This window comes from Mobula birostris, chromosome 24 (assembly GCF_030028105.1).
Source record: "Mobula birostris isolate sMobBir1 chromosome 24, sMobBir1.hap1, whole genome shotgun sequence".
NCBI lineage: Eukaryota > Metazoa > Chordata > Chondrichthyes > Myliobatiformes > Myliobatidae > Mobula > Mobula birostris.
Window position 1 is genome coordinate 1405286 of NC_092393.1, and position 24984 is coordinate 1430269.

Below are 24984 nucleotides of genomic sequence, written 5' to 3' on the forward strand. Positions count from 1 at the left end.
ATAGAATCGATGGAAAATCGCACCTAACAGGATAGACAAACAATGTGCAAAAAAACCTGTGCAAATACAAACAGAAAGAGAAAAAATAAATAATAACAATAAAATAATAAACAATAAATATCGAGAACATGAGATGAAGAGTTCTTGAAAGTGAGTCCAGTTCAGTGATGGGCGAGTGGAGATGAATGAAGTTACAGCATTCCCTCTGGTTCAAGAGCCAGGTGACTGAGAGGTAATGACTCTTCCTCAGCTTGGCAGTGTGGGCCCGCTTCCTGATGGCAGCAGTGAGAAGAGAGCTTAGTCTGGACAGTGAAGGCCCTTAATGACGGATGCTACTTCCCTGTAACAGCGTTCAGTGGCGGGGAAGGCTTCACCCGTGATGGGCTGGGCCTACTTTTTGTAGGACTTACCATACAAGGGAATTGGTGTTCCATCGCTGGCTGTGGTGCAACCAGTCAATATACTCTCAACTAATCAGCTACAGAAGTTTGTCAAATGACATTCCCAATCTTTGTAAACGTCTAAGAAAGTAGAGGCGTGGCTATGTTTTCTTTATAATGGCGGTTATGTGCTGTACCCAGGACAGATCCTCTGAAATGGTAACATTGAGGAATTTAAAGTTGCCAACCCTCTCCAGCTCCAATTCCCCCGGAAGAGGACTGGCTCATGGATCTCTGGTTTTCTTCTCCTGAAGTCAATAATCAGCTCCTTGGCCTTACTGACATTGAAAAGTTGTTGTTGTACCACTCAGCCAGATTTTCAATCTCCCTTGTGTATGTTGTTTCATAACCTCCAACGACAGTGGTGTCATCAGTAAACTTAAGTATAGCATAGGGACTGTGCTTCATCTCAACATCATAATTATAAAGTTAGTAGCACAGGCACTAAGCACACAGCCTTGTGGTGCCTCTTTACTGAGGGAGATTGTGGAGGAGATGTTGCTGTCAATCTGAACTGACTGGGATCTGCAAGTGAGGAAAACGAGGATCCAATTGCTGAAAGGGGTATGTGAAAGTGTTTGAAAAGTAGTTATAGTATTGACATCAAGCCAGAAATTCCTCTGACTCATTTGAATTCCTCACACCAGCCGTACCTCCTCTCTCGCCCACTCCACCATACCACCCCCCCAAAAATGAACAGGCTTTTGGTAACAGTCCCAAGTGCAAATTGTATCATTAAGCTATCAAATTCTTTCAATAAATTCATAAATTATCAATTGCTATTCAACTACATGGGGCTTCAAACCATCCAGATGAGTATAACATCCCCCTTGGGAGGAGAGATGGCAGGGACAGGGTTACCAGACACTGATCACGAGGGTACAACCTTGGCAATTGTTTCTTTCTTTCTATTTCAGTACTACGGAAGCAAGCATAGCCACTGGTTTGTGGGTTAGTTTGGGAAGTCACTCAGACAAGCTCTTTAAAGAGCTCCTGAAATAATACAGACTGCCTAGAGGACCCCAGTTCACCCGCAGATTTCAAAATAAAGAAGCATAAAACTCCCCATTTGCACTGTTTTACAAAGTAGGATTTCATGGAAGCCTGAGGCAATTCAAAACACCAACCACAGTAAATCAGTTCCCTGATAATTTATGCAATGATAATAAACAACAAATGAATGTCATTCTATAAATTGGCATCTGTAAATTTGCTGATCACAACCATTGTTGGCACAATTTCAAGTGGTGACGAAAGGGCGTACAGGAGCGAGATACATCTGCTGGTTGAGTGCTGTCGCAGCAACAACTTTACACTCAACGCCAGCAAAACCAAAGAACCAATTCTGGACTTCAGGTAACAAGGGAACACATATCAGTCCTCACAGAGGGATCAGAAGTGGAAAGAGTGAGTAATTTCAAGCTCCTGGGTGTCAATATCTCTGAGGATTTAGCCTGGATCCAACACATTGATGCAGCTACAAAGTAGGCACGACAGCGGCTATATCTCAAGGGAAGCCTATCTTAGGTTGGGTGGTGTGTAATAACCCAGATCTTATTAGGGAGCTTAATGTAAAGGAACCCTTAGGAGCCAGTGATCATAATATGATTGAATTCATACTGCAATTTGAGAGGGAGAAGCATAACTCACATGTATCAGTAACACAATGGAATAAAGGGAATTACAGAGCCATGAGAGAGGAGCTTGCCCAGGTGGACTGGACGGGGATGACGGCAGAGTAGAGGTGGCTGAAGCACCTGGGAATAGGTCACAAGATGCAGGATAGATAAGTCCCACTGAAGAAGTTGTTCTCAAACTGCAGGGGTAGGTGACTGTGACTGACAAGGGAAGTTAAGGACTGCATAAAAGCCAAGGAAAGGGCATATAAGCTAGCAAAAGTGAGTGAGAAGTTGGATGATTGGGAAGCTTTTAAAATCCAAATGCAATTAAAAAGCTATAAGAAAGGAAAAGATGAAATATGGAGGCAAACTAGCCAATAATATAAAGCAGGATTTTCAGAATCAGAATCAGGTTTATTAACACTAGCATGTGACGTGAAATTTGTTAACTTAGCAGCACCAGTTCAATGCAATACGTAATATAGCAAAGAGAAAAAAAACAAATAATAAAATAAAACATAATAATAAACAAGTAAATCAATTATGTATATTGAATAAATTAAAAGAAAAATGTGCAAAACAGAAATACTGCATATTAAAAAAGTGAGGGAGTGTCCAAGGCTTCAATGTCCATTTAAGAATCGGATGGCAGAGGGGAAGAAGCTGTTCCTGAATCGCAGAGTGTGTGCCTTCAGGCTTCTGTATCTCCTACATGATGGTAACAGTGAGAAAAGGGCATGCCCTGGGTGTTGGGGGTCCTTAATAATGGACACTGCCTTTCTGAGACACTGCTCCCTAAACATGTCCTGGGCACATTGTAGGCTAGTGCCCGAGATGGAGCTGACTAGATTTACAACATTCTGCCCCTTCTTTTGGTCCTGTGTAGTAGTCATTCCATACCAGACAGTGATACAGGAATAGAAGTTTATGAGTGTATTTGTTGACATCCCAAATCTCTTCAAACTCCTAATAAAGTATCACTCACAACAGGCTGAAGGAACTCAGCGGGTCGGGCAGCATCCGTGGAAACGATGAGACGATGTTTTGGGCCGGAACCCTTCGTCAGGACTGAAGAGGGAAGGGGCAGAGGCCCTATAAAGAAGGTGGGAGGAGGGTGGGAAGGAGAAGGCTGGTAGGTTCCAGGTGAAAAACCAGTAAGGGGAAAGATAAAGGGGTGGGGGAGGGGAAGCAGGGAGGTAATGGGCAGGAAAGGTGAAGAAGGAATAGGGGAAAACACAATGGGTAGTAGAAGGAGGCGGAACCATGAGGGAGGTGATAGGCAGCTGGGGGAGGAGGCAGAGTGAAATAGGGACAGAGGAAGGGAGGAGGAGGGAATTACCAGAAGTTGGAGAATTCTATGTTCATACCAAGGGGCTGGAGACTACCTAGATGGTATATGAGGTGTTGCTCCTCCAACCTGAGTTTAGCCTCATCACGGCAGTAGAGGAGGCCATGTATGGACATATCTGAATGGGAGTGGGAAGCAGAGTTGAAGTGAGTGGCTACCGGGAGATCCTGTCTGTTTTGGTGGACGGAGCGGAGGTGCTCGACGAAGCGGTCCCCCAATCTGCATCGGGTTTCACTGATGTAGAGGAGGCCGCACCGGGAGCACCGGATGCAATAGATGACCCCAACAGACTCACAAGTGAAGTGTTGCCTCACCTGGAAGGACTGTTTGGGGCCCTGAATGGTGGCAAGAGAGGTGTAGGGACAGGTGTAGCACTTACGCTTACAGGGATAAGTGCCGGGTGGGAGATACATGGGGAGGGACGCTTGGATCAGGGAGTTGCGTTTCTGCCTGCTCCTGCCCCACCGGACTTGTATCTGCCTACCTGGCCTCCATTTTGTCACCCATAGTTCAGTCCCTCCCCACCTACATCTGGGATACATCCCATGTCCTCCACCTCTTCAATAACTTCCAGTTCCCCGGTCCCAACTGCTTCATTTTCACTATGGATGTCCAATCCTTATACACCTCCATTCCCCATCAAGAAGGTCTAAAAGCCCTCCGCTACTTTCTGGACAATAGACCTCACCAGTTCCCCACCACCACTACCCTCCTCCAGTTGGCGGAACTGGTTCTCACACATAATAACTTCTCTTTTGGCTCTTCCCACTTTCTTCAGAGCAAGGGTGTAGCTATGGGCACTCGCATGGGCCCCAGTTATGCCTGCCTTTTCGTTAGTCATGTGGAACTGTCTGTGCTCCAAACCTATTCTGGTACTGCTCCCCAACTTTTCCTTCGGTACATTGACGACTACATTGGTGCTGCTTCCTGCACCCATGCTGAGCTCGTCAATTTCATCAACTTTACTTCTAACTTCCACCCAGCCCTCAAATTCACTCGGTCTATCTCTGACACTTCTCTCCCCTTTCTCGATGTTTCGGTCTCCATCTCTGGAGACAGACTGTCCACTGACATCTTCTACAATCCCACTGACTCTCATAACTACCTCAACTATACCTCCTCCCACCCCGCCACATGCAAAAATGCCATTCCCTATTCCGAGTTCCTCCGTCTCCGCCACATCTGCTCCCAGGATGAGGCTTTCCGTTCCAGGACCTCTCAAATGTCCTCTTTCTTTAAGGATCGTGGTTTCCTTCTGCTGTCATCAATGATGCCCTCACCCGCATCTCCTCCATTTCCTGCACTTCGGCTCTCATCCCATCCTCCCGCCACCACAACAGGGACAGAGTTCCCTTTGTCCTCACCTACCACCCCACCAGCCTCCAGATCCAGCACATTATCCTCCGCAACTTCTGCCACCTTCAACAGGACCCCACCACTAAGCACGTCTTTCCCTCTCCACCCATCTCCGCTTTCCGCAGGGATCGTTCCCTCTGCGACTCCCTGATCCACACGTCCCTCCCCACGGATCTCCCACCCAGCACTTATCCCTGTAAGAGAAGTGCTACACCTATCCCTGCACCTCCTTTCTTGCCACCATTCAGGGCCACTGAGGTGCACCAGTGTTGATCGTCAGCAAGGAGGATATGTTATCACCAATCCGCACAGATTTTAGTCTTCTGGTTAGGAAATCAAGGATCCAATTGCAGAGGGAGGTACAGAGGTTCAGGTATATGAAGAGTAAAAGGGAGGTGAGAGTTGATATTGGACCACTGGAAAATGATGCTGGTGAGGTAGTAATGGGGGTCAAAGAAATGGCAGATGAATTTAATGGGTACTTTGCATCTGTCTTCACCATGGAAAACACTAGCAGTGTGCGAGAGGTCTGTGAGCATCAGGGAGCAAGAGTGATTGCCATTGATATTACAAAGGAAAAAGTTCAAGGCAAACTCAAAGGTTTTAAAATGGATAAGTCATCTAGACCTGATGGACTACATCTCAGAGCACTGAGAGAGGCAGCTGAAGAGATAACGGATCCATTGGTCATGAGCTTTCAAGAATCACTTGATTCTGGCATGGTCCCAGAGGACTGGAAGATTGGAAATGTCAGTCCGCTCTTTAAGAAGGGAGAAAAGCAAAAGAAAGGAAATTATTGGCCAGTTAGCCTAACCTCATTGGTTAGGAAAGCGTTGGAGTCTATTATTAAGGATGAGGTTTCAGTGTACTTGGAGACTAACGATAAAATAACTCAAAGTCAGCATGGTTTCTGTGAAGGGAAATCTTGCCTCAAAAATCTGTAAATTATCCTCGAGGAAATAACAAGCAGGATGGACTAAGGAGAGGTGGCGGATGTAATTTACTAGGATTTTCAGAAGGCATTTGATAAGGTGCCACACGTGAGGCTAGTTAAAAAGTTAAAATCCTATGGGGTTACAGAAAAAACACTGGCATGGATAGCAGAATGGTTGACAGGCAGGAGGCAGCGAGGGGGAATAAAGGGGGCCTTTTCTGGTTGGCTGCCAGTGACTAATGGTGTTCCTCAGGGGTCAGCATTGGGACTGCTACTTTTCACATTGTTTGGCAATGATTTGGATAATGGAATTGATGGCTTTGTGGTAAAGTTTGCAGATGATACAAAGATAGGTGGAGGGATAGGTTGCGCTGAGGAAGCAATACAATTGCAGCAGGACCTAGCTAAATTGGAAGAATGGGCAAAAAAGTGGCAGATGGAATACAGTGTTGGGAAATGTATGAGGATGCATTTTGGTAAAAGGAACAATAGTGTGGACTATTATCTAAATGGGGAGAAGGTTCAAAGATCAGAGGTGCAGAGGGACATAGGAGTCCTCATGCAAGACTCCCTTAAGTTTAATTTACAGGTTGAGTTTGTGGGAAAGAAGGCAAGTGCAAGTTTGGCATTTATTTGAAGGGGAATAGAATATAAAAGCAAGGAGATAATACTGAGCCCTTATAAGACACTAGTCAGGCGCACTTAAGAGTATTGGCAACAGTTTTGGGCCCCATATCACAGAAAGGATGTGTTGTCAATGGAGAGAATCCAGAGGAGGTTCATGAGGATTATTCTGGGAATGAAGAGGGGAATGGAGGGGGGGGGGGGGTGTCCAGAACTAGAGGGCACAGCTTCAAAATTGAGGGGCAATCTTTTAGAACAGGGGTAAGGAGGAATTTTTTTTTTAGCCAGTGAGTAGTGTATCTGTGGAGTGCTCTGCCACAGACTGCGGTGGAGGCCAGGTCCCTGGGTATATTTAAGGTGGAAGTTGATAGTTTCCTGATTGGTCAGGGCATCAAAGGATATGGTGAGAAAGCAGGTGTATGGGGTTGAGTGGGATCTGGGATCAGCCATGACCGAATGGTGGAGCAGACTGGAGGGGCTGAATGGCCCAATTCTTCTGCTCCTATATCTTATGGTCTAATACATTAGGAGGTTGAGGAGACTTGGTATGTTGCAAATTTCTATAAATGTCCTGTGGAGAGCATTCTAACAGGCTGAATCACCGACTGGTATGGTGAGGGGCTGGTGCACAGGATCGAAATAAGCTGCAGGGAGTTGTAATCTTAGTCTTCCCCATTATGGGTACCAGCCTTCGTATCCAGGACATCGTCAAGGAGTGATGCCTCATAAAGGCAGCATCCATCAATAAGGACACGCTCAGCACTCAGGCATGCCTTGTTCTCATTGCTACCATCAGGAAGGAGGCACACATTCAAAGATTCAGGAACAGCTTCTTTCCCTCTGCCATCTGATTTCTGAATGGACGTTGAATCACAAGAACATAACATAAAAAGATAGGTGCAGGAGTAGGCCGTCTGGTCTGTCAAGCCTGCTCCGCCATTCAATAAGACCATGGCAGATCTCCACCTACCTGCCTTTTCCCCACAACTTCCAATTCCCGAACTATGCAAAAATCTATCCAACCTTGTGTTAAATGTATCTCCTGAGGTAGCCTCCACTGCTTCATTAGGCAGAAAATTTCACAGATTCACCACTCTTTGGGAAAAGTAGTTCCCTCTCATCTCCATCTTAAATTTACTCCTCTGAATTTTGGGTACATCCCCTGGTTCTACTCACACCAACCAGTGGAAACAACTTTCCTGCCTCCATCTTATCTATTCTTTTCATAATTTTACATGGGTTTATCAGATCTCCTCTCATTCTTCAGAATTCTAGCAAGTACAATCACAGGTGACTCAATCTTTCATAGTCTAATCCCCTCATCTCTGGAATCAACCTGGTGAACCTCCCCTGCACCGTGTCCAAAGCCAGTACATCCTTCCTCATGTAAGGAGACCAGAACTGCACACAGTACTCCAGGTGCAGCCTCACCAGTACCCTGTACAGTTGCAGCATAACGTCCCTGCTCGTGAATTCAATCCCTCTAGCAATGAAGGCTAACATTCTATTTGCCTTCTTAATAACCTGTTGCACCTACAAACCAACCTTTTGTGATTCATGCACAAGCACTCACAAGTCCCTCTGCACAGCAGTATGCTGCAATTTTTTACCATTTAAATAATGATCTGATCTTCCATTTTTCCTTCCGAAGTGGATGACATCGCATTTACCAACATTGCACTCCATCTGCCAGATCTTTACCCACTCAATTAACCTACCTATATCTCTCAGAAGGCTTTCTGTGTCCTCTGCACAATTTGGTTTTCCACTCAATTTAGTATCATCAGCAAAATTAGATACACTACACTCAGTCCCCTCTTCCAGATGGTTAGTGTTTATTGTGAACAGATGCGGGCCCAGCACCAACTGCTGCGGGACACCACTCACCACTGATTGTCAACCAGAGAAACACCCATGTATCCCAACCCTCTGCTTTCTATTAGTTAACCAACACATGCTAATACATCGCCCCCAACTCTCTGTATCCTTATCTTATGGACATCTTTTGTGTGGCTCCTTATCAAATGCCTTCTGGAAATCCAAGTAAATAATGCCCATCTGTTCCCCTCTATCCACTGCGCTCGTTATATCCTCAAAAAACTCCAGTAAGTTTATCAGACAGAACCTGCCTTTGATAAATCCATGCTGTGTCTACATTTCTTTCCAGATGCCTTGATATTTCTTCTTTCATGATAGCTTCAAGTACTTTCCCAACTACAGATGTTAAACTAACTGGCCCGTAGTTACCTGCCTTTTGCCTACATACTTTTTTGAACAGTGGTGTGACATTCACCTTCTTTGAATCTGCTGGGACATGCCCAGAGTCCACAGAATTTTGGTAACTCATCACCAAAGCCTCTACTATAACCTCTGTCAGTTCTTTCAGTACCATGGGTTGCATTCCATCAGGACCAGGGACTTGTCTATCTTTAGACCCACAAGTTTGCTCAGCACTACCTCTTTAGTGATAGCTATTGTATCGAGGAACTTGCCTCCCATCACATCTATATCATCTCTCTTTGGCATGTTAGATGTGTCCTCTATCATGAAAACTGACACAAAATAGTAATTCAAAGCCTTGGCCATTTTCTCATTACCCAATATCAATTCCCCCTTTTCATCCTCCAAGGGACCTACATTCACTTTGGCCACTCTTTTCCACTTTATATAATTACAAAAACTTTTACCATCAGTTTTTATATTTTGTGCTAGTTTATTTTCATAATCTATCTTCCCTTTCTTTATTGCTCATCTAGTGGTACTTAGTTGTTTTTTAAAGTTTTCCTAATCTTCCAGTTTCCCACTACTCTTGGGAACTTTGTACACACGAGCTTTTAGTTTGATGCCTTCCTTTATTTCTTTAGTTATCCATGGCTGGCTCTCCCCACCTTTACTGTCCTTGATTTCAACTGGAATATACTTTTATTGGGCACCATGAAAAATTACTTTGAAAGTCTTCCACTGTTCCTCAACCGTCCCACCATATATCCTGTGTCCCCAGTCTACCCTATCCAACTCCTCACTCACCCGTTGTAGTCTTGCTTGTTTAGGCATAATACACTGGTTTTAGATCAAACTATTTCCACCCTCCATTTGTAAGAGAAACTCAATCATACTGTGATCACCCTTTCCAAGAGGATCCCTAACTACAAGATTGCTAATTTTACCTGTCTCATTGCACAGGCCCAGACCCAAGAAAGCATGTACCCTCGTAGGTTCAGTAACATGCTGTTCAAGAAAGCTATTGCGTATGCATTCTGTGAAGTCCTCCCCAAGACTACCTTAACCAACTTGAGTCACCCAATCTACGTGCAAGTTAAAGTGCCCCATGATAACTGCTGTTCCATTCTTACATGCCTCCGATATTTCTCGGTCTATTGGCTGTGCCACTGTAAAGTTATCATTTGGTGGCCGAAAGACAAGTCCCACCAGTGATTATTCCCACTTACTATTCCTAATCTCTACCCAGATGGATTCAACATTTTGCTCCTTAGATCTTATAAAGTCTCTCACTATCGCACCTTAATTAAGAGCACTACCCCACCTCCCTTACCTTCCTGCCTATCCTTCCATATTACCTGATATCCTTCGATATTTAATTCCCAATCCTCCCCACCCTTCAACCACGTTTCTGTAATGGCCACTAAATCATACCCCTTTGTACTGATCTATGCCACAAGTTCACTGACTTTGTTTCGAATACTAGGGGTATTCAGATAAAGTGCCCTTACACTCCTTGTGCTTTTAAAATCTAGTAATCTTTGTCTCTTTTGCACTTGACTTTTCTTACCCTTTTCTCCTTTTTAACTTTTGCTTTTACTTTACCCACACTTTCCTCTATTACTTTATCCATACTTCTCCATTCTGTTGAACGCACCGCTCTGCTATTTAGTTTAAAGCCCTATCCACAGCCCTCGTTATACGATTCGCCAGGATCCAGGTCCCATCGTGGTTCAGGTACAGCCCGTCCCGATGGAACATGAAGCCTGGAACACTATCTCATTACTTTCTTAATTTCTACTTTTGCAGATATATTACAGCAAATATACACAGATATGTATAGTTACTGTAATTCACAAATTTTTTCTATTATTATGTATTGGATTGTACTGCTGCTGCAAAGACAAATTTCATGACATCTGCTTGGGATAGTAAACCTGATTCTGATTCTTTGCCACATCAACAAAGGGGATTCAGTGAAACCTTACTGAAAACACTGGTCACAAACTCAGGTCCAAAGTTGTTCACGCATATCCATTCTACTTAATAATGTTTCTAATAATCTCGATTCTTGTTCTTTTATTTTGCATCTCAGACATCAATTCATTTCGATTGCGATGTCCTAGTTCACACCCTTGTCTGGACACTGTTTCGGAGTAGAACACCCAGCTACTCATCGTCTCGAGCTAGATAATTGAGCAAAGTGGCTATGACATTAGAGACTTGTACTTACACACAGTACCCATTTGTGATTAACAGCAGGAAGTATAGCTGGCTTCGCATTGTGCCATACAGCATGGAGACCGGCCCCTCGCCTACGGAGTCTGTGCTAACCACCAAATATCAAGTGTCGATAACAATCCTTTGTTTACTTGCATAATATCCCAGGAACCCACTTTCAGACTTGCTGATCCAAGCAATCATGCCACTACTGTGCAATCATCTTCAGAATGTTACCTGGGCTTAGCATAAAGCTCCTTCAAACAGGGAAACGTGTGGATGGTTTTCCGGCGTTCCCGTTTATCCCTGCGGACTCGCAGCTGATCCATATTTCTCATTTCATGCACCTGGCTCTGAAGCATATCCACTTGGTTCTGCAAACTTTCAATTGTCTCCGTCAACCTGTTTTATATACAGGACATAATATGCAGTTACAAGATCCACAATTTATACCCGGCACAGGTCAGATACTGCGTAAAGTCTGCTCTACTTTGTCCATCACTCTGCCCAAGGCTGAGAACAGTATTGATTACATTCCCCATGTGTTTGCCCTCATCTGAAGTCCTGATGTGACAGAGACAATTTACTCTATCTTCTGGTGGCAGGTAGACCTCTATGGCAGTTTCTTAACGTACAAGTCCTCCCCCTTTACAGCAGGATCTGGGGTGGGAAGTGTTGAACACAGCAGTGCTGTGCAGCAGATTTTTAAGCTGGTTCACAGGCTCCCAGGCCACCTGCCAATTCTGTGACTCAGAGGAGTTCTTGTTTCATGGAGTGTGAGAGGTTGCAGCTATGAGTATTTGAAGGAGTTGCTCCTCAAATTCTGACTGCCTGTCCCTGCACTTGCATCTGTGGGAGCATGCAGTGCCCAAGGCCTTTCAGATTTATGGCACTATGGAAGCTGGAATATCTCATGGACAATGCTAACAATGTCTTACATTAACTAACGTGTAATCAAACAAAACAAAACCCACGAAAAAGATATTGGTTTCCTCTCTATTATCCCATCAGAAACTCCAAGGGCAGGAACAACTCAGGACCATGCACAACACTAGTGGGAATGTCACTCTCACCTCAGGCTGAACTGGAGTGCAGCAGAGTCATCAAGTACAGAAACAGATTCTCCAGTCCAAACTATCCATGTCTCCTGTCAACATGCTTCAGGTTCTCCCACTCATCTACACACTAGGGGTAATTTACAGCGGTCAGTTAATCTAGCAAAAGCACCCTGTGGCTGATTGGTAGGTTTTTGGTCAATGTACTACTTCACAGTAACAATCCAGATTCAGTCCCAGTAACTGCAGTTTGCACGTGCACCAGGTCTTCTCTCCCTGCAATGGGTGGTCTGTACAAGTGTAACGCCCTGGGAAAGGCTTCACTGCAAACGTACATAATGGTCTTTCTGTAGAAGCAGTGTTTGGGTTATGGTTAGAGATAACGGGTGCGCTGGAATGTGAGCTGTCCAATGAAGGCGTGTGTTTTCGTGTTGTGTGCCTGACACCGGTGTGTGAGCTGGGTCTTTGGTTCGCCAGGGAATGAAGGGAGAAGATGTCAGAGAGAAGAGGTCGTAGGACTCAACCCGGAGTGGCGCCATGATCCGACAAAGGCCGGGGAGATAGGGGGAGGATCGGCGAAGGGGAAACCGTGAGCTCCAACTTGTGCACATTAGACTGCTCCATTAAAATGGGCCCTTTGCTTTTTTTTTGCATTTTTGTTACTAACCCTTTAGTCAAGTTAAGAATTATAAAGTGAAATCGTTTAATTGTAAGTGGTGTACGGTCTGTTATTTCGCGGTACTGACTTGTAACAGAGTAACGAATCATGCAGCATCCACACAAACAGCAGGTTTCGGGGTGGGGGAGGCTCGCACCTCAATCTCACACGTTTGGTGGGGCCAGAGATTGCCTTCCCTAGACAGACAGAACCAGAACGTTTCACAAGTTATTCAATTCCACTTCCGGTGGGGTAGCTATCTTTTTAAACTTGGCATCTCAGCTAGAGATCCTCAGAATGTGCCAGGCTACTCATCTGGGTGATATGCTATTACACTTCATGAACATATCCAACTGCAGGTCTAATGCATTGCAAGAGCACTGCTATGAAACGGTGTTCCTGTGAGATCCATTTATAGTGCCGAATGCTTCATTGTCAGGGGTGAGGTAAGCGGCAGATACCAACTGTGCGCTGGAAGGAAGCAATCACTCTGGCACCCAGCATGTGTGACAGCTGAAGAGGCTGAGGGAACTGGCTCCTTACTTAAGACTTCTGGCAAACCCTCCATCTGAATTCTTGTGCCTTCACTTAAAGGTCTGGTAGAGAAGGCCCTCTGTTCGTATTTTAAGTATATGTGTGACATTTTGGTGAAGTTCACTGGTGTGGGCAGAGCTCAGTCTTCTGCACGTGCAGATATCAGGTTCACATACTGACACTGCAACAACCAGGTGTCATAAGACTGGCAATGCCAGGATTCATCCCATTATTACCATGCTGCCCAGATGATTGAAATAGAAGGGCTTCCCCCTCCTTGAGACTATGATGGGACCTGCGCAAAACTCAAAGCATTGAAGGGATCCATTTTTAAAGGGACTCAAGAACCCAGTCTTGTGGCAGACGTAAAAAGAGAAGAAAGGCGTGCCAGTGGACCTGTAGCTCATGGGATCCAGATGCTGCAAGGTTTGGACTACACCTTAACCTTCAATGCGTTCGTGGGGTGATGGCAGCCTACAGAGTCCTCAAATGGTGGCAACATTTGTGAGATACATCTGGAGGGAACAACCTTGGGCTCCTCTCTTGACTCATCCAAGGAGGTTATGCACAATAGTTAAAAAATAAAGGCTGTAGGAAGAAAACCGATGTTTTATGTAGAAAACCCTTTTTTTATAACTGGGGGAGAAGGTCATTTGGTTTAAAGTGACTTTAATTCTCTCTGTTCTGAGAGGTCCAATATGTGCTACAGGAATAGCACCAATTCCTCTGCCTTCTGGATTTGATACCACGATTCAACAGTTCCAGGCAAGTTATTAGCCAGATCTGCTACAAGTTATTCATCAGTAATATTGACTCTATTTTTACCTTACCCTTTTGCCCTAAATGGTAGAGGAGCTACTGGGAGGTAAGTCACCCCTAAGCTGCAGGAAGGAGAGTGCAGGAGAGATAATGAAAGTCTCCAAAATAAAGTTTAGAAAGGATAAGAATTTAAATGCCAGTGATGTGAGAGCAAAATTGAGCAAGGGCGATGAATGCAGAACTGAAGGTGTTAAATTTGAATACACACATGTAAGGGGGTTTCGACTTTTATGTTACTGCGGAGGCTAATTAAAATGGCATCCTTGTTATGTTAATCTGGGTAATGCGGCTTTGTTGTGTTAAACACTGAGAAAGTTTGTGCTAACAGCTTGTTTTGATTTAGAATGTGATAAGAGAGTGCTATTAACCAGTTAGGATAGTTGTTATGTTTTTGGTGTATTTGAAGATACTGTATGCGTGGGGTTTTGGGGCAGAAGGCGGGAGAGCGAGACAGAGGATGGACGAGGTGCTGTGATGTCTGCTAACGGGGTCGGACCCCAAGGAGGGTGTTCGGCGAGGAGACGGAGACGGACTCGTGTGGAGCGTCTGGTCGACTACTGTTGTTGGTCCCAGGCGGCCGGTCGAGGTGGTCTGAGGGGTTGCAGGGTGAAGAAGGTGGTCCTTGAGCTCCAACTGTTTTGTGTGCGAAGAGATTGAACTTTGATAAGTGTAGCGCCTTTTATTTTCCTTTATTTTATTCTCTCTTAATTATATAGTTCCAGTAATATCTATAAAATGTAAATCATTTAATTGCGTCTGGTGCATTGTCTGTTATTTGGGCGGGGTGGGGTACATCACACAGCATCCACACAAACGAATTATCCAGTTTGCCGGGGCCGAGGCTGTTTCCCTAGACAACAGCGAGCCGAGCGACCCTGAGGGCAGCCGGGGGGGCTACACACAGTATACACAATATGGTAAGTAATTTTGTAGCACAATAAGAAATTGTCAGGTATAGTGTTGTGGGTACCACTCGAATTGTGGCTGAAAGAAGCTCCTAGTTGGGAGCTTAACATCAAGGACAGGCAAGTAAGCAGAGTGGATGGGTGGCTTTGTAATTTAAAAATGAAATCAAATCCTTAGAAAGCGATAACATAGGATCCAAAGATGTCAAATACTTGCGGGTAAAATTTTAAAAATCGCAAGAGTACAAAGACCCTGATGGGAGCTATATACAGCCATCTGAACAGTAGCCAGCATGTAGAGTACAAATTACAATAGGAGACAGAAAAGGCATACAAAAAGGACAAACCTACAATAGTGAAGGACGTTTTCAATATGCAGATAGATTGGGAAAATCAGGTTAGCGTTGGATCCCACGGAAAGGAACTTCTAGAATGCCTACAAGATGGCTTATTAGAGCAGCCTGTGGTTGTGTCCACTAGGGGAAAGGCAACTCTGGATTAAGTGCTGTGTAATGAACCAGATTTCATTAGTGAGCTTAAGGTAATCAAACCCTTAGAAGGCAGTAATATGATAGAATTCAACCTGTAGTTTGAGAAGCAGCTAAAATCAGATGTATTGGAATTACAGTAGAGTAAAGGGAACTACCAAGGCATAAGACTTTAAGGCACAGGAGCAGAATTAAGCCATTCGGCCCATCAAGTCTACTCCACCATTCCATCATGGCTACTCAACCCCATACACCTGCCTTCTCACCATATCCTTTGATGCCCTGACCAATCAGGAAACTATCAACTTCCACCTAAAATATACCCACTGACTTGTCTTCCACCAAAGTCTGCGGCAGAGCATTCCACAGATTTACTCCTCTCTGGCTAAAAAAAAAATTCTCATTACCTCTCCTCTAAAAGGTTGCCCCTCAATTTTGAGAATTTGCCCTCTAGTTCTGGATACCTCCACCAGAGGAAACGTCCTCTCCACATCCACCTTATCTAGTCCTTTCAACATTTGCCATGTTTCAATGAAATCCCCACCGTTCTCCTAAATTCCAGTGAGTACAGACCCAAAATTGCCAAACACTCCTCAAATGTTAACCCTTTTATCACAGAATCATCCTCATGAACCTCCTCTGGACCCCCTCCAATGATAATACATCCTTTCCGAGATATGAAGCACAAAACTGTTGACAAACAGATGTGGGATATGGGGCCCAAAACTCTAAGTGCGGCTTGACTAGTGTCTTATAAAGCCTCAGCAATATCTCCTTGTTTTTATATTCTATTCCCCTTAAAATAAATGCCAGCATTGTATTTGCCTTCTCTACCACAGGCTCAAACTGTAAATTAACCCTCTGGGAGTCTTGCACAAGGACTCCCAAGTCCCTCTGCACTTCTGATGTTTGAATTTCCTCCCCGTTTTAGATAACAGTCCGCACTATTGTTCCTTTTACCAAAATGTATTATCATACATTTCCCAGCACTGTCTTCCATCTGCCACTTTTTTGCCTATTCTTCCAATTTGTCTAAGTCCTTTTGCAATCAGCATTACTTGCCCTCCACCGATATTTGTATCATCTGCAAACTTTGCCACAAAGCCATCAATTCCATTATCAAAATCATTGACAAACAATGTGAGAAGCAGCGGTCCCAATACTGACCCCTGAAGAACAGCACTAGTCACCAGCAGCCAAGCAGAAAAGGCCCTTTTCATTCCCACTCGCTGCCTCCTACCTGTCAGCCATTCCGCTATCCATGCCAGTATATTTCCTGTAACGTCATAGGACTTTCTCTGGTTAAGCAGCCTCATGCGTAGCACCTTATCAAACGCTTTCTGAAAATTCAAGTCAATGACATCCACTACCTCTCCTTTGTCCACCCTGCTTGTTACTTCCTCAAAGAACTCTAACAGATTTGTCAGGCAAGATTTCCCTTTACATTAACCATGCTGATTTTGACTTATTTTATCATTAGTCTCCAAGTACCTTGAAACCTCGTCCTTAGGTTTCAACACTTTCCCAACCACTGAAGTTTGGCTCACGAACCTATAATTTCCTTCCTTTTGCTTTCCTCCCTTCTTAAAGAGTGGAGTGACATTTCCAATTTTCCAGTTCTCCGGGATCATCCCGGAATCAAGTGATTCTTGAAATATCATGACCAACACATCCATTATCTATTCAGCAACTTCTCTCAGGACTCTGGCATGTAGTCCATCAGGTCCAGAAGTCTCATCCATCTTAAGACCTTTGAGTTTGCTTTAGAAGAAGGCAGAGCGGAGTGATGATGGCGCTAAACAGCAACTCCTTTGCTTGCTTCTTCGGAAACAGCTCTATTTCCATCTTTAATATCTTTATTTTTCCCTTTCAGGGTTCGTTTGAAGACCCTAACCTGGACTTACATGCTGACTATGGGTCTTGTGGGAATGGGACCAGCTCTCGGGATTTCACAACCGGTCCTTGTTGTTCGTCACGCTAAAGGCTCGACCTGAGAACCCGGCTTGGATTCGGAAGCCTAGGATCTTGGGGTTCTGGAGGTAAGTGGATTGAGGGTTGGTGTCACGAAAGGAGACCTGTGTGTCATTGGGGGAGTCGAAATACCTGCGGTTGTGCGCGTTTTTTTGGGCATAGAGCTCGAAAAAAGTGACATTGCGGACTTTTAACATGGTAAACGAGCGAGTTGATTGCTGTTTCCTGCACGCTGTGAAAACAGAGACACCTCTTTCTCCCTTATTAGGGAGAGAGAGAACCTGTGGTATGTCGAATACCGGGTGAAATGTGAAGTCTTTGGGGTAACTGTAAGTCTGTGTCTTTGCTATTGCTTTGCTCACACTTGAGTGCTCGGTAGCGGGTGCTGATGCTATTTTTTGCCGGTGGGGTGGGGGGGGGATGTTGCTCGCTGCCACTTACGCACGGGAGGGGAGAGCTGGGGGAGTGGAATTTGGTTTTCTAACATTTAACTGTCATTCATTCTTTGGGTTGTGGATGGTTGCGAAGGAAAAGCATTTCAGGATGTATATTGCATACATTTCTGACATTAAACTGTACCTTTGAACCTTTTCCTTTGTATTAACAATGGCACTCACTCCTGCTCCCTGACACTCACTGACCTCTGGCACACTGCTAGTGTCTTCCACAATGAAGACAGATGCAAGGTATTCTTTATCTGCCAATTCTTTGACCCCATTACTACCTCACCAACGTCAATTTCCAGTGGTCCAATAGCAACTCTCACGTCCCTTTTACTCTTTATCTGACTGAAAAAAGCCTTTGATATCCTGCTTTATATTATTGGCTAGTTTGCCCTCATATTTCATCCTTTTCCCTCATTATAGCTTTTTTAGTTGCCTTTTGTTGGACTTTAAAAGCTTCCCAATCACCCAACTTTCCACTCACTTTTGCTACCTTATATGCCCTTTCCTTGGCTTTTGGTAGACATCAAAGGATATACTTTGTATCGAAAGGACAGGCAGGAAGGCATAGGTGTTGGTGCGGCTCTGTTAGTAAGAGATGGAATTACACCTTGAGAAAGTGGTGAAAATTCAGCCATCATCTCTGCCGTCATCTCCGCCAGTATCCTCCTCCAATCCACATGGGCAAGCTCCTCTCTTATGCCTCTGTAATTTCCTTTATTCCATCGTGATACTGATACATGCGAGTTATGCTTCTCCCTCTCAAATTGCAGCATGAATTCAATCATATTATGATCACTGCCTCCTAAGGGTTCCTTTACATTAAGCTCCCTAATAAGATCTGGGTTATTACACAACACCCAATCTAAGACAGCCTCTCTCGAAGTTGGCTCAAGCACAAGTTGCTCTAAAAAGCCATCTCGTAGGCATTCAACAAATTCCCTCTCTTGCAATTTGACACCAACCTGATTTTCCCAATCCCCTTGCATATTGAAGTCCCCCATTACAATTGTGACATTACTCTTATTACATGCCTTTTCCACCTCCCTTTGCAATCTCAACCCCACATCTTGCCTACTATTTGGAAGCCTATATATGATTCCCGGAATGGGTTTTTCACCCTTGCAGTTTCTTAACTCCACCCACAAAGATTCAACATTCTCTGACCCTGTGTCATCTCTTTCTAAAGATGTAATTTCAACTATTACCAACAGAGCCACAGCACCACCTATGCCTTCCTGCCTGTCTTTTCAACACAAAGCATATCCTCTGGTGTTAAGAGGAGCGTTGATGCATGAGAAGGGAGCTGGCCAAAGTTGATTGGAAGGGGACAGTAGCAGAATTGACAAAACAGTAATGGCTAGATTTTCTGGAAGCAATTCAGAAAGCACAGGATAGAGTCATCCCAAAGAAGCAATATTCTAGAGGGAGGATGAGGGAACTGTGGCTGACAAGGGAAGTCAAAGACGCTAAAAAAGCAAAAAAAGGGGCATACAATATAGCAAAAATTAATGGGACGATAGAGGATTGGGAAGCTTTTAAAAACAAACAGAAGGCAACTAAGAAAGCAAAAGGAATGAAAGGATGAAATATGGAAGTTAAGCCATCACATAATATAAAAGAGAACACAAACGTTTTCAGATATACTGTATAAAAAGTAAAAGAGAGGCGAGATGGATATCAGACTGCTGGAAATTGCTGTTGGAGAGGTAGTAATGGGGAGGGTGGGCAGAAGAATTGGCAGACGAACTCAGTAAGTATATTGCACACTCTTCGCTGTGGAAAACACCAGCTGTATGCAAGAAATCCGAGAGTGTCAGGTTGCAGAAGTGAGTGTAGTTGGCCTTACTAGATAATGGGAAGCTGAAAGGTCTGAAGGGAGGTAAATCACCTGGACCAGATGGACAACACCCCAGGGTTCTGAAAGAGGTTGCAGAAGACACTGTAGAGGTGTTAATAGTGATCTTTCAAAAACCACGAGATTCCGGATTGGTTTTGCAAATAAAGAGTCTGCCACTCTTTAAGATGACAGGGAGGCAAAAAACAGGAAATTATAGGCTGACTTTCGTGGTTGGAAAGATGTTACAGTCCACTATTAAGGATGAAATTTTGAGGTATTTGGAGTCAGCAGATAAAATTAGCCCATCTCAGCATGGGTTCCTTCAGGGGAAATCTTGCCTGACAAATCTGTTGGAATTCTTTGAGGAAATAACAGGCAATATAGACAAAGAAGGATCAGTAGATGTTGTTTATTAGGGTTTTCAGAAGGCCTTTGTCAAGGTTCTTTACACAAGATAAGGGTCCATGATGTTACAGGAAAGATACTAACAATGATAAAAGATTTGCTGAAGATTGATAGAAAGAGACAAAGAGTGGGAATAAATGGGGCCTTTTCTGGTTGGCTGTCAGTGAGTAGTGCAATTACAAACAAGAGAAAATCTTCAGATGCTGGAAATCTAAGCAACACACACACAAAATGCTGGAGGAACTCAGCAGGCCAGGCAGCATCTATGTAAAAGAGTATAATTTACTTTTTGGGCCGAGAATCTTCAGCAGGACCAGGGTCTCGACCCGAATGTCGACGACTATACTGTTATCCACAGATGCTGCCTGGCCTGCTGAGTTCCTCCAGTATTTTGTGTGTGTTGCGGGAGACTAGTGCTGTTCCACAGGGGTGGTTTAGAACGGCTTCTCTTGTCAATGATTTGGATGATGGAATTGATGGCTTTGTGGCCAAGCTTGCGGACAATACAAAGATATGTGTGATGGTGGTTTGGGGGGGGGGGGGGGGGGGGAGGAGGGAACAGGTGTCCGGTTGACTACAGTGTAGGGAAGTGTATGATCATGCACTTTGGTGAGAAGGAATAAAGGCAGAGATTATTTTCTAAGCAGGGGGAAATTTCAAATATCAGAAGGACAAAGGGACCTGGAAGTCCTTGTGCAGGATTCCTTAAAGTTTACCTTGCAGGTTGAGTTTGTGGTGAGGAAGGCAAATGCAATGTTTGCACTCATTTCAAGAGGACTAGAATATAAAAGCAAGGATGTCATGCTGAGGCTTTAGTAAGGCATTGGTCAGGCCATATTTTGAGTATTGTAGGCAGTTTTGAGCCCCTTATATAAGAAAGGATGCCCTGGCATTCTAGAGTGTCCAGAGGAGGCTTGTGAGAATGACCTAAAATGAAAGGGTTAATGTATGAGGAGTCTGATGGCTCTGCACCTGTACTCGCTGGGGTTTAGAAGAATGAGGTGGGGGGGAGATCTCATTGACATCTATCAAATATTGAAAGGCCTAGATAGAGTGAACACATTTGTGAGATTGTTTCCTATAGTGGGGGAATTTAGGACCAGAGGGCACAGTCACAGAATAGAAGGATGTCCTTTTCAAACAGAGATGAGGAATTTAAAGTTGGAGTTGACAAGTTCTTGATTAGTAAGAGCATCAAAGTTTATGGACAGCAGCAGGAGAATGGGTTGAGAGGGATACTGGACCTCAAGAGAGAGAATTTGTAGAATGTCTAAGGGATGGCTTTTTAGAACAGCTTGTTGTTGAGCCCACTAGGAGATCGGCTGTGCTGGATTGGGTGTTGTGCAATGATCTGGAGGTGATAAGAGAGGTTAAGGTTAAGAAACCCTCAGGGAACAGTAATCACACTATGATCGAGTTCACTTTGAAATTTGAGAGGGAAAAAATAAAATCCAATGCATCAGTATTTCAGTGGAATAAAGGAAATTACAACGGCATAAGAGAGTAACTGGCCAAGGTTGACTGGAAAGGGACATTAGGAGGAGGACAGCACAGCAGAAATGGCCGAAGTTTCTGCAAAAAATTAAGGAAGTGCAAGACAGATATATTCCAAATAAGAAGAAATTTCCGAATGGAAGGAGGAGCATACCGTGGCTGACAAGTGAAGTCAGTGCCAAAGTAAAAGCGAAGGAGAGGGCATACAAGGAAGCCAGAGCTAGTGGGAAGATAGAGGATTGGGAAGCTTATAAAAAATTGCAGAAGGAAACTAAGAAGGTCATTCAGAAGGAAAAGGTGAATTATGAGAGGAAGCTGGCAACTAATATCGAAGGCGATACGAAAAGCTTTTTTAAGTATATAAAGGGTAAAACAGAGTCAAGGGTAGATATAGGACCAATACAAAATGACGCTGGGGATATTGTAATGAGAGATGCAGAGATGGCAGAGGAACTGAATGCGTGTTTTGCATCAGTCTTCACAGTGGAAGACACCTGCAGTATACCAGACATTCAAGAGTGTCAGGGGAGTGAAGTATGTGCGTGAAAATTACGACTGAGAAGGTACTCAGGAAGCTGAATGGTCTGCGAGTGGATAAATCTCCTGGACCTGATGGAGTGCACCCTTGGGTTCTGAAGGTAAATAGCTGGAGAGATTGTGGAGGCATTAACAACGATCTTTCAAGAATTGATCAATTCTGGCATTGTACTGGATGACTGAAAAATTGCAAATGTTACTCCACTATTTAAGAAGGGTGGGAGGCAGCAGAAAGGAAACTATAGACTGGTTAGCCTGATATTAGTGGTTGGGAAGTTGTTGGAATCGATTGGTAAAGATGAGATTACGGAGTACCTGGAGGCACATGGCAAGATAGGCCAAAGCGAACATGGTTTCCTGAAAGAAAAGTCCTGCCTGACAAACCTACCACAATTCTTTAAGGAAATTACAAGCAGGGTAGACAAAGGAGATGCAGTAGACATGGTGTACTTGGATTTTCAGAAGGCCTTTGACAAGGTGCCGCACATGAGGCTGCTTAGCAAGGTAACAGCCCATGGAATTACAGAGAAGTTACCAGCATGGGTGGAGCACTGGCTGGTCAGCAGAAGACAGAGAGTGGGAATAAAGGGATCCTATGCTGGCTGGCTGCCGGTTACCAGTGGAGTTCCACAGGGGTCGGTGTTGGGACCGCTGCTTTTTACAATGGATGTCAATGATTTAGACTATGGTTTTAATGGATTTGTGGCTAAATTTGCTGATGATATAAAGATAGGTGGAGGACCGGGTAGTGTTGAGGAAACAGAGAGCGTGCAGAGAGACTTAGATAGTTTAGGAGAATGGGCAAAGATGTGGCAAATGAAATACAATGTTGGAAAGGGTATGGTCATGCACTTTGGTGGAAGAAATAAACGGGCAGACTATTATTTAGGCAGGGAGAGAATTCAAAATGCAGAGATATAAAGGGACTTGGGAGTCCTTGTGCAAAATACCCTAAAGGTTAATCTCTAGATTGCATCGGTTGTGAAGAAGGTGAATGCAATGTTGGCATTCATTTCTAGAGGTATACAATATAAGAGCAGGGATGTGATATTGAGGCTCTATACGGCACTCGTGAGACCACACTTGGAGTATTGCGTGCAGTTTTGGGTTCCTTATTTTAGAAAGGATATACTGAGGGTTCAGAGAAGATTCATGAGAATGACTCCAGGAATGAAAGGGTTACCCTATGAGGAACGTCTGGCAGCTCTTGGGCTGTATTCCCTGGAGTTCAGGAGAATGAAGGAGGATCTCATAGAAACATTCTGAATGTTAAAAGGCCTGAACAGATTAGATATGGCAAAGTTATTTCCCATGGTAGGGGATTCTAGGACAAGAGGGCACAACTTCAGGATTGAAGGACGTCCTTTTAGAACTGAGGTGCGGAGAAATTACTTTAGTCAGAGGGTGGTAAATCTGTGTGATTTGTTGCCACGAGCGGCTGTGAGGGCCAAGTCATTGGGTGTACTTAAGGCAGAGATAGATAGGTTCTTGATTAGCCAGGGCATCAAAGGGCATGGGGTGAAAGCAGGGGAGTGGGGGTGACTGTAAGAATTGGATCAGTCCATGATTGAATGGCAGCGCAGACTCGATGGGCTGAATGGCCTCCTTCTGCTCCTGTATCTTATGGTCTTATGGATAATAAATCAGCCATGATAGAATGGCAGAGCAGACTCGATGGGCTGAATGGCCTCCTTCTGCTCCTGTACCTTATGGTCTTATGGATAATAAATCAGCCATGATAGAATGGCAGAGCAGACTCGACAGACCGAATGGCCTACAGTAATTCTGCTCCTGTGTCTTATGGTCTAATGGCTTTATCTGTATCTTTTTCTCACTCCAATCCCAAACTGGCTATATCAGGGATATTCCCTTTGTACATCCATCCTTCCATCATGCATTCTGCAATCTGTTTTCTCCCATTTTTAGTTTGGGTAAAGGATGTTCCACATGAAACATTTACACTGCTTCTCTTTCTAAAGTTGCTAGATGACCTTATAAATGTTGTGATTTTTTTTTTTTTTTTTTTTTTGCAGCCAGAGGGCTTTGGGAGGGCCTGGATGAACAGACTTGATGCCGCCGTCAGCTCTCAAGTCCTGGGGCTGGATAGGGCAATCTCAGCTTCCTGACACGTCACGCAGAGCAATTATTCACAGGAGCTAGGAAAATCCTTGACATAGTTGACATAAGAGCTGCCCTATTCATAGCACAGCAAATTATCTTATTTCTCAATAGAAAAGTGTGCCTGGTCTTCTTCCTCAGCAAGGATTACAATCTTTATTTGATCCACCCAGCTTTGATTTGTGGAGTGAGTTAGCAGGCAGGTCCCATGTCTAGTCACCTACACTGAATTGGTTTCACTCTGACATTGATAGATTTACCTCCACTCTGGCATTGAGGTGGTTCTGCTGGCTTGCACCAACGATAGTCTCATTACAGTCACAGATCCCACTGACATAGAAAGGGTATACAAGAGCCCGATGTTTTGGTGCATCCTCCACTAGGATGCATTCCAGCAGAAATGTGTTGGGTTGCTTGTAAGTTGGTTGTAGGTGGATTCCCTACCAAAGAAATGGAGACCATTTCTCCAAAATGGAGGAGTCATTGATACAGCACCACAGTTAATAGCGAAAGCCTTCAGGAATCACATCACCGTGGGCATCAGGAGTGTGAGGCAATCCCAACTGGACTAACCCCTGCCCAGGTAGAATTGCTTATTGGATCCAGGTCCTGAAAACAACTTAAGCATGATTTACATAAATTAAAATACACATCTTTCTGAAATGCCTTCCTTATTGTTCCACTCTCTGCCTCTGTACTCTGTCAGTGGTTTTTCCCTCACCTGCCGTCAGGGCACGCTATCAAGAGGATCTCCAGTAGAGGGCTGTCTATGCAGAAGCTCTACTGTTTTTGTTGGATTTAGCAGGAATAACTACAAAAGGATCACAGACAAAGCAAAGCTATCTTCGCTCCAAAGACAAGGACGAATGGTTCGAATAAGAGTTATGTTTCCCAATCTATGATGTGCTGTTGGCTCATTTTGCCTTTTCCAAATATTTACATGCATCAATCTCAAC

General features: G+C 44.2%; 1 protein-coding gene across 2 annotated transcripts in view; it reads right to left on the reverse strand.

Moving 5' to 3' along the window:
• Window positions 1–24984, reverse strand: part of cdr2l (cerebellar degeneration-related protein 2-like) — a 108128-nt gene that overhangs the window by 26608 nt on the left and 56536 nt on the right. For both annotated transcript variants that reach the window (XM_072242737.1, XM_072242738.1), the window contains exon 4: window positions 10999–11163. In XM_072242737.1, coding sequence (XP_072098838.1) covers window positions 10999–11163 — 165 coding nt within the window. The remainder of the gene's footprint in view (window positions 1–10998; window positions 11164–24984) is intronic.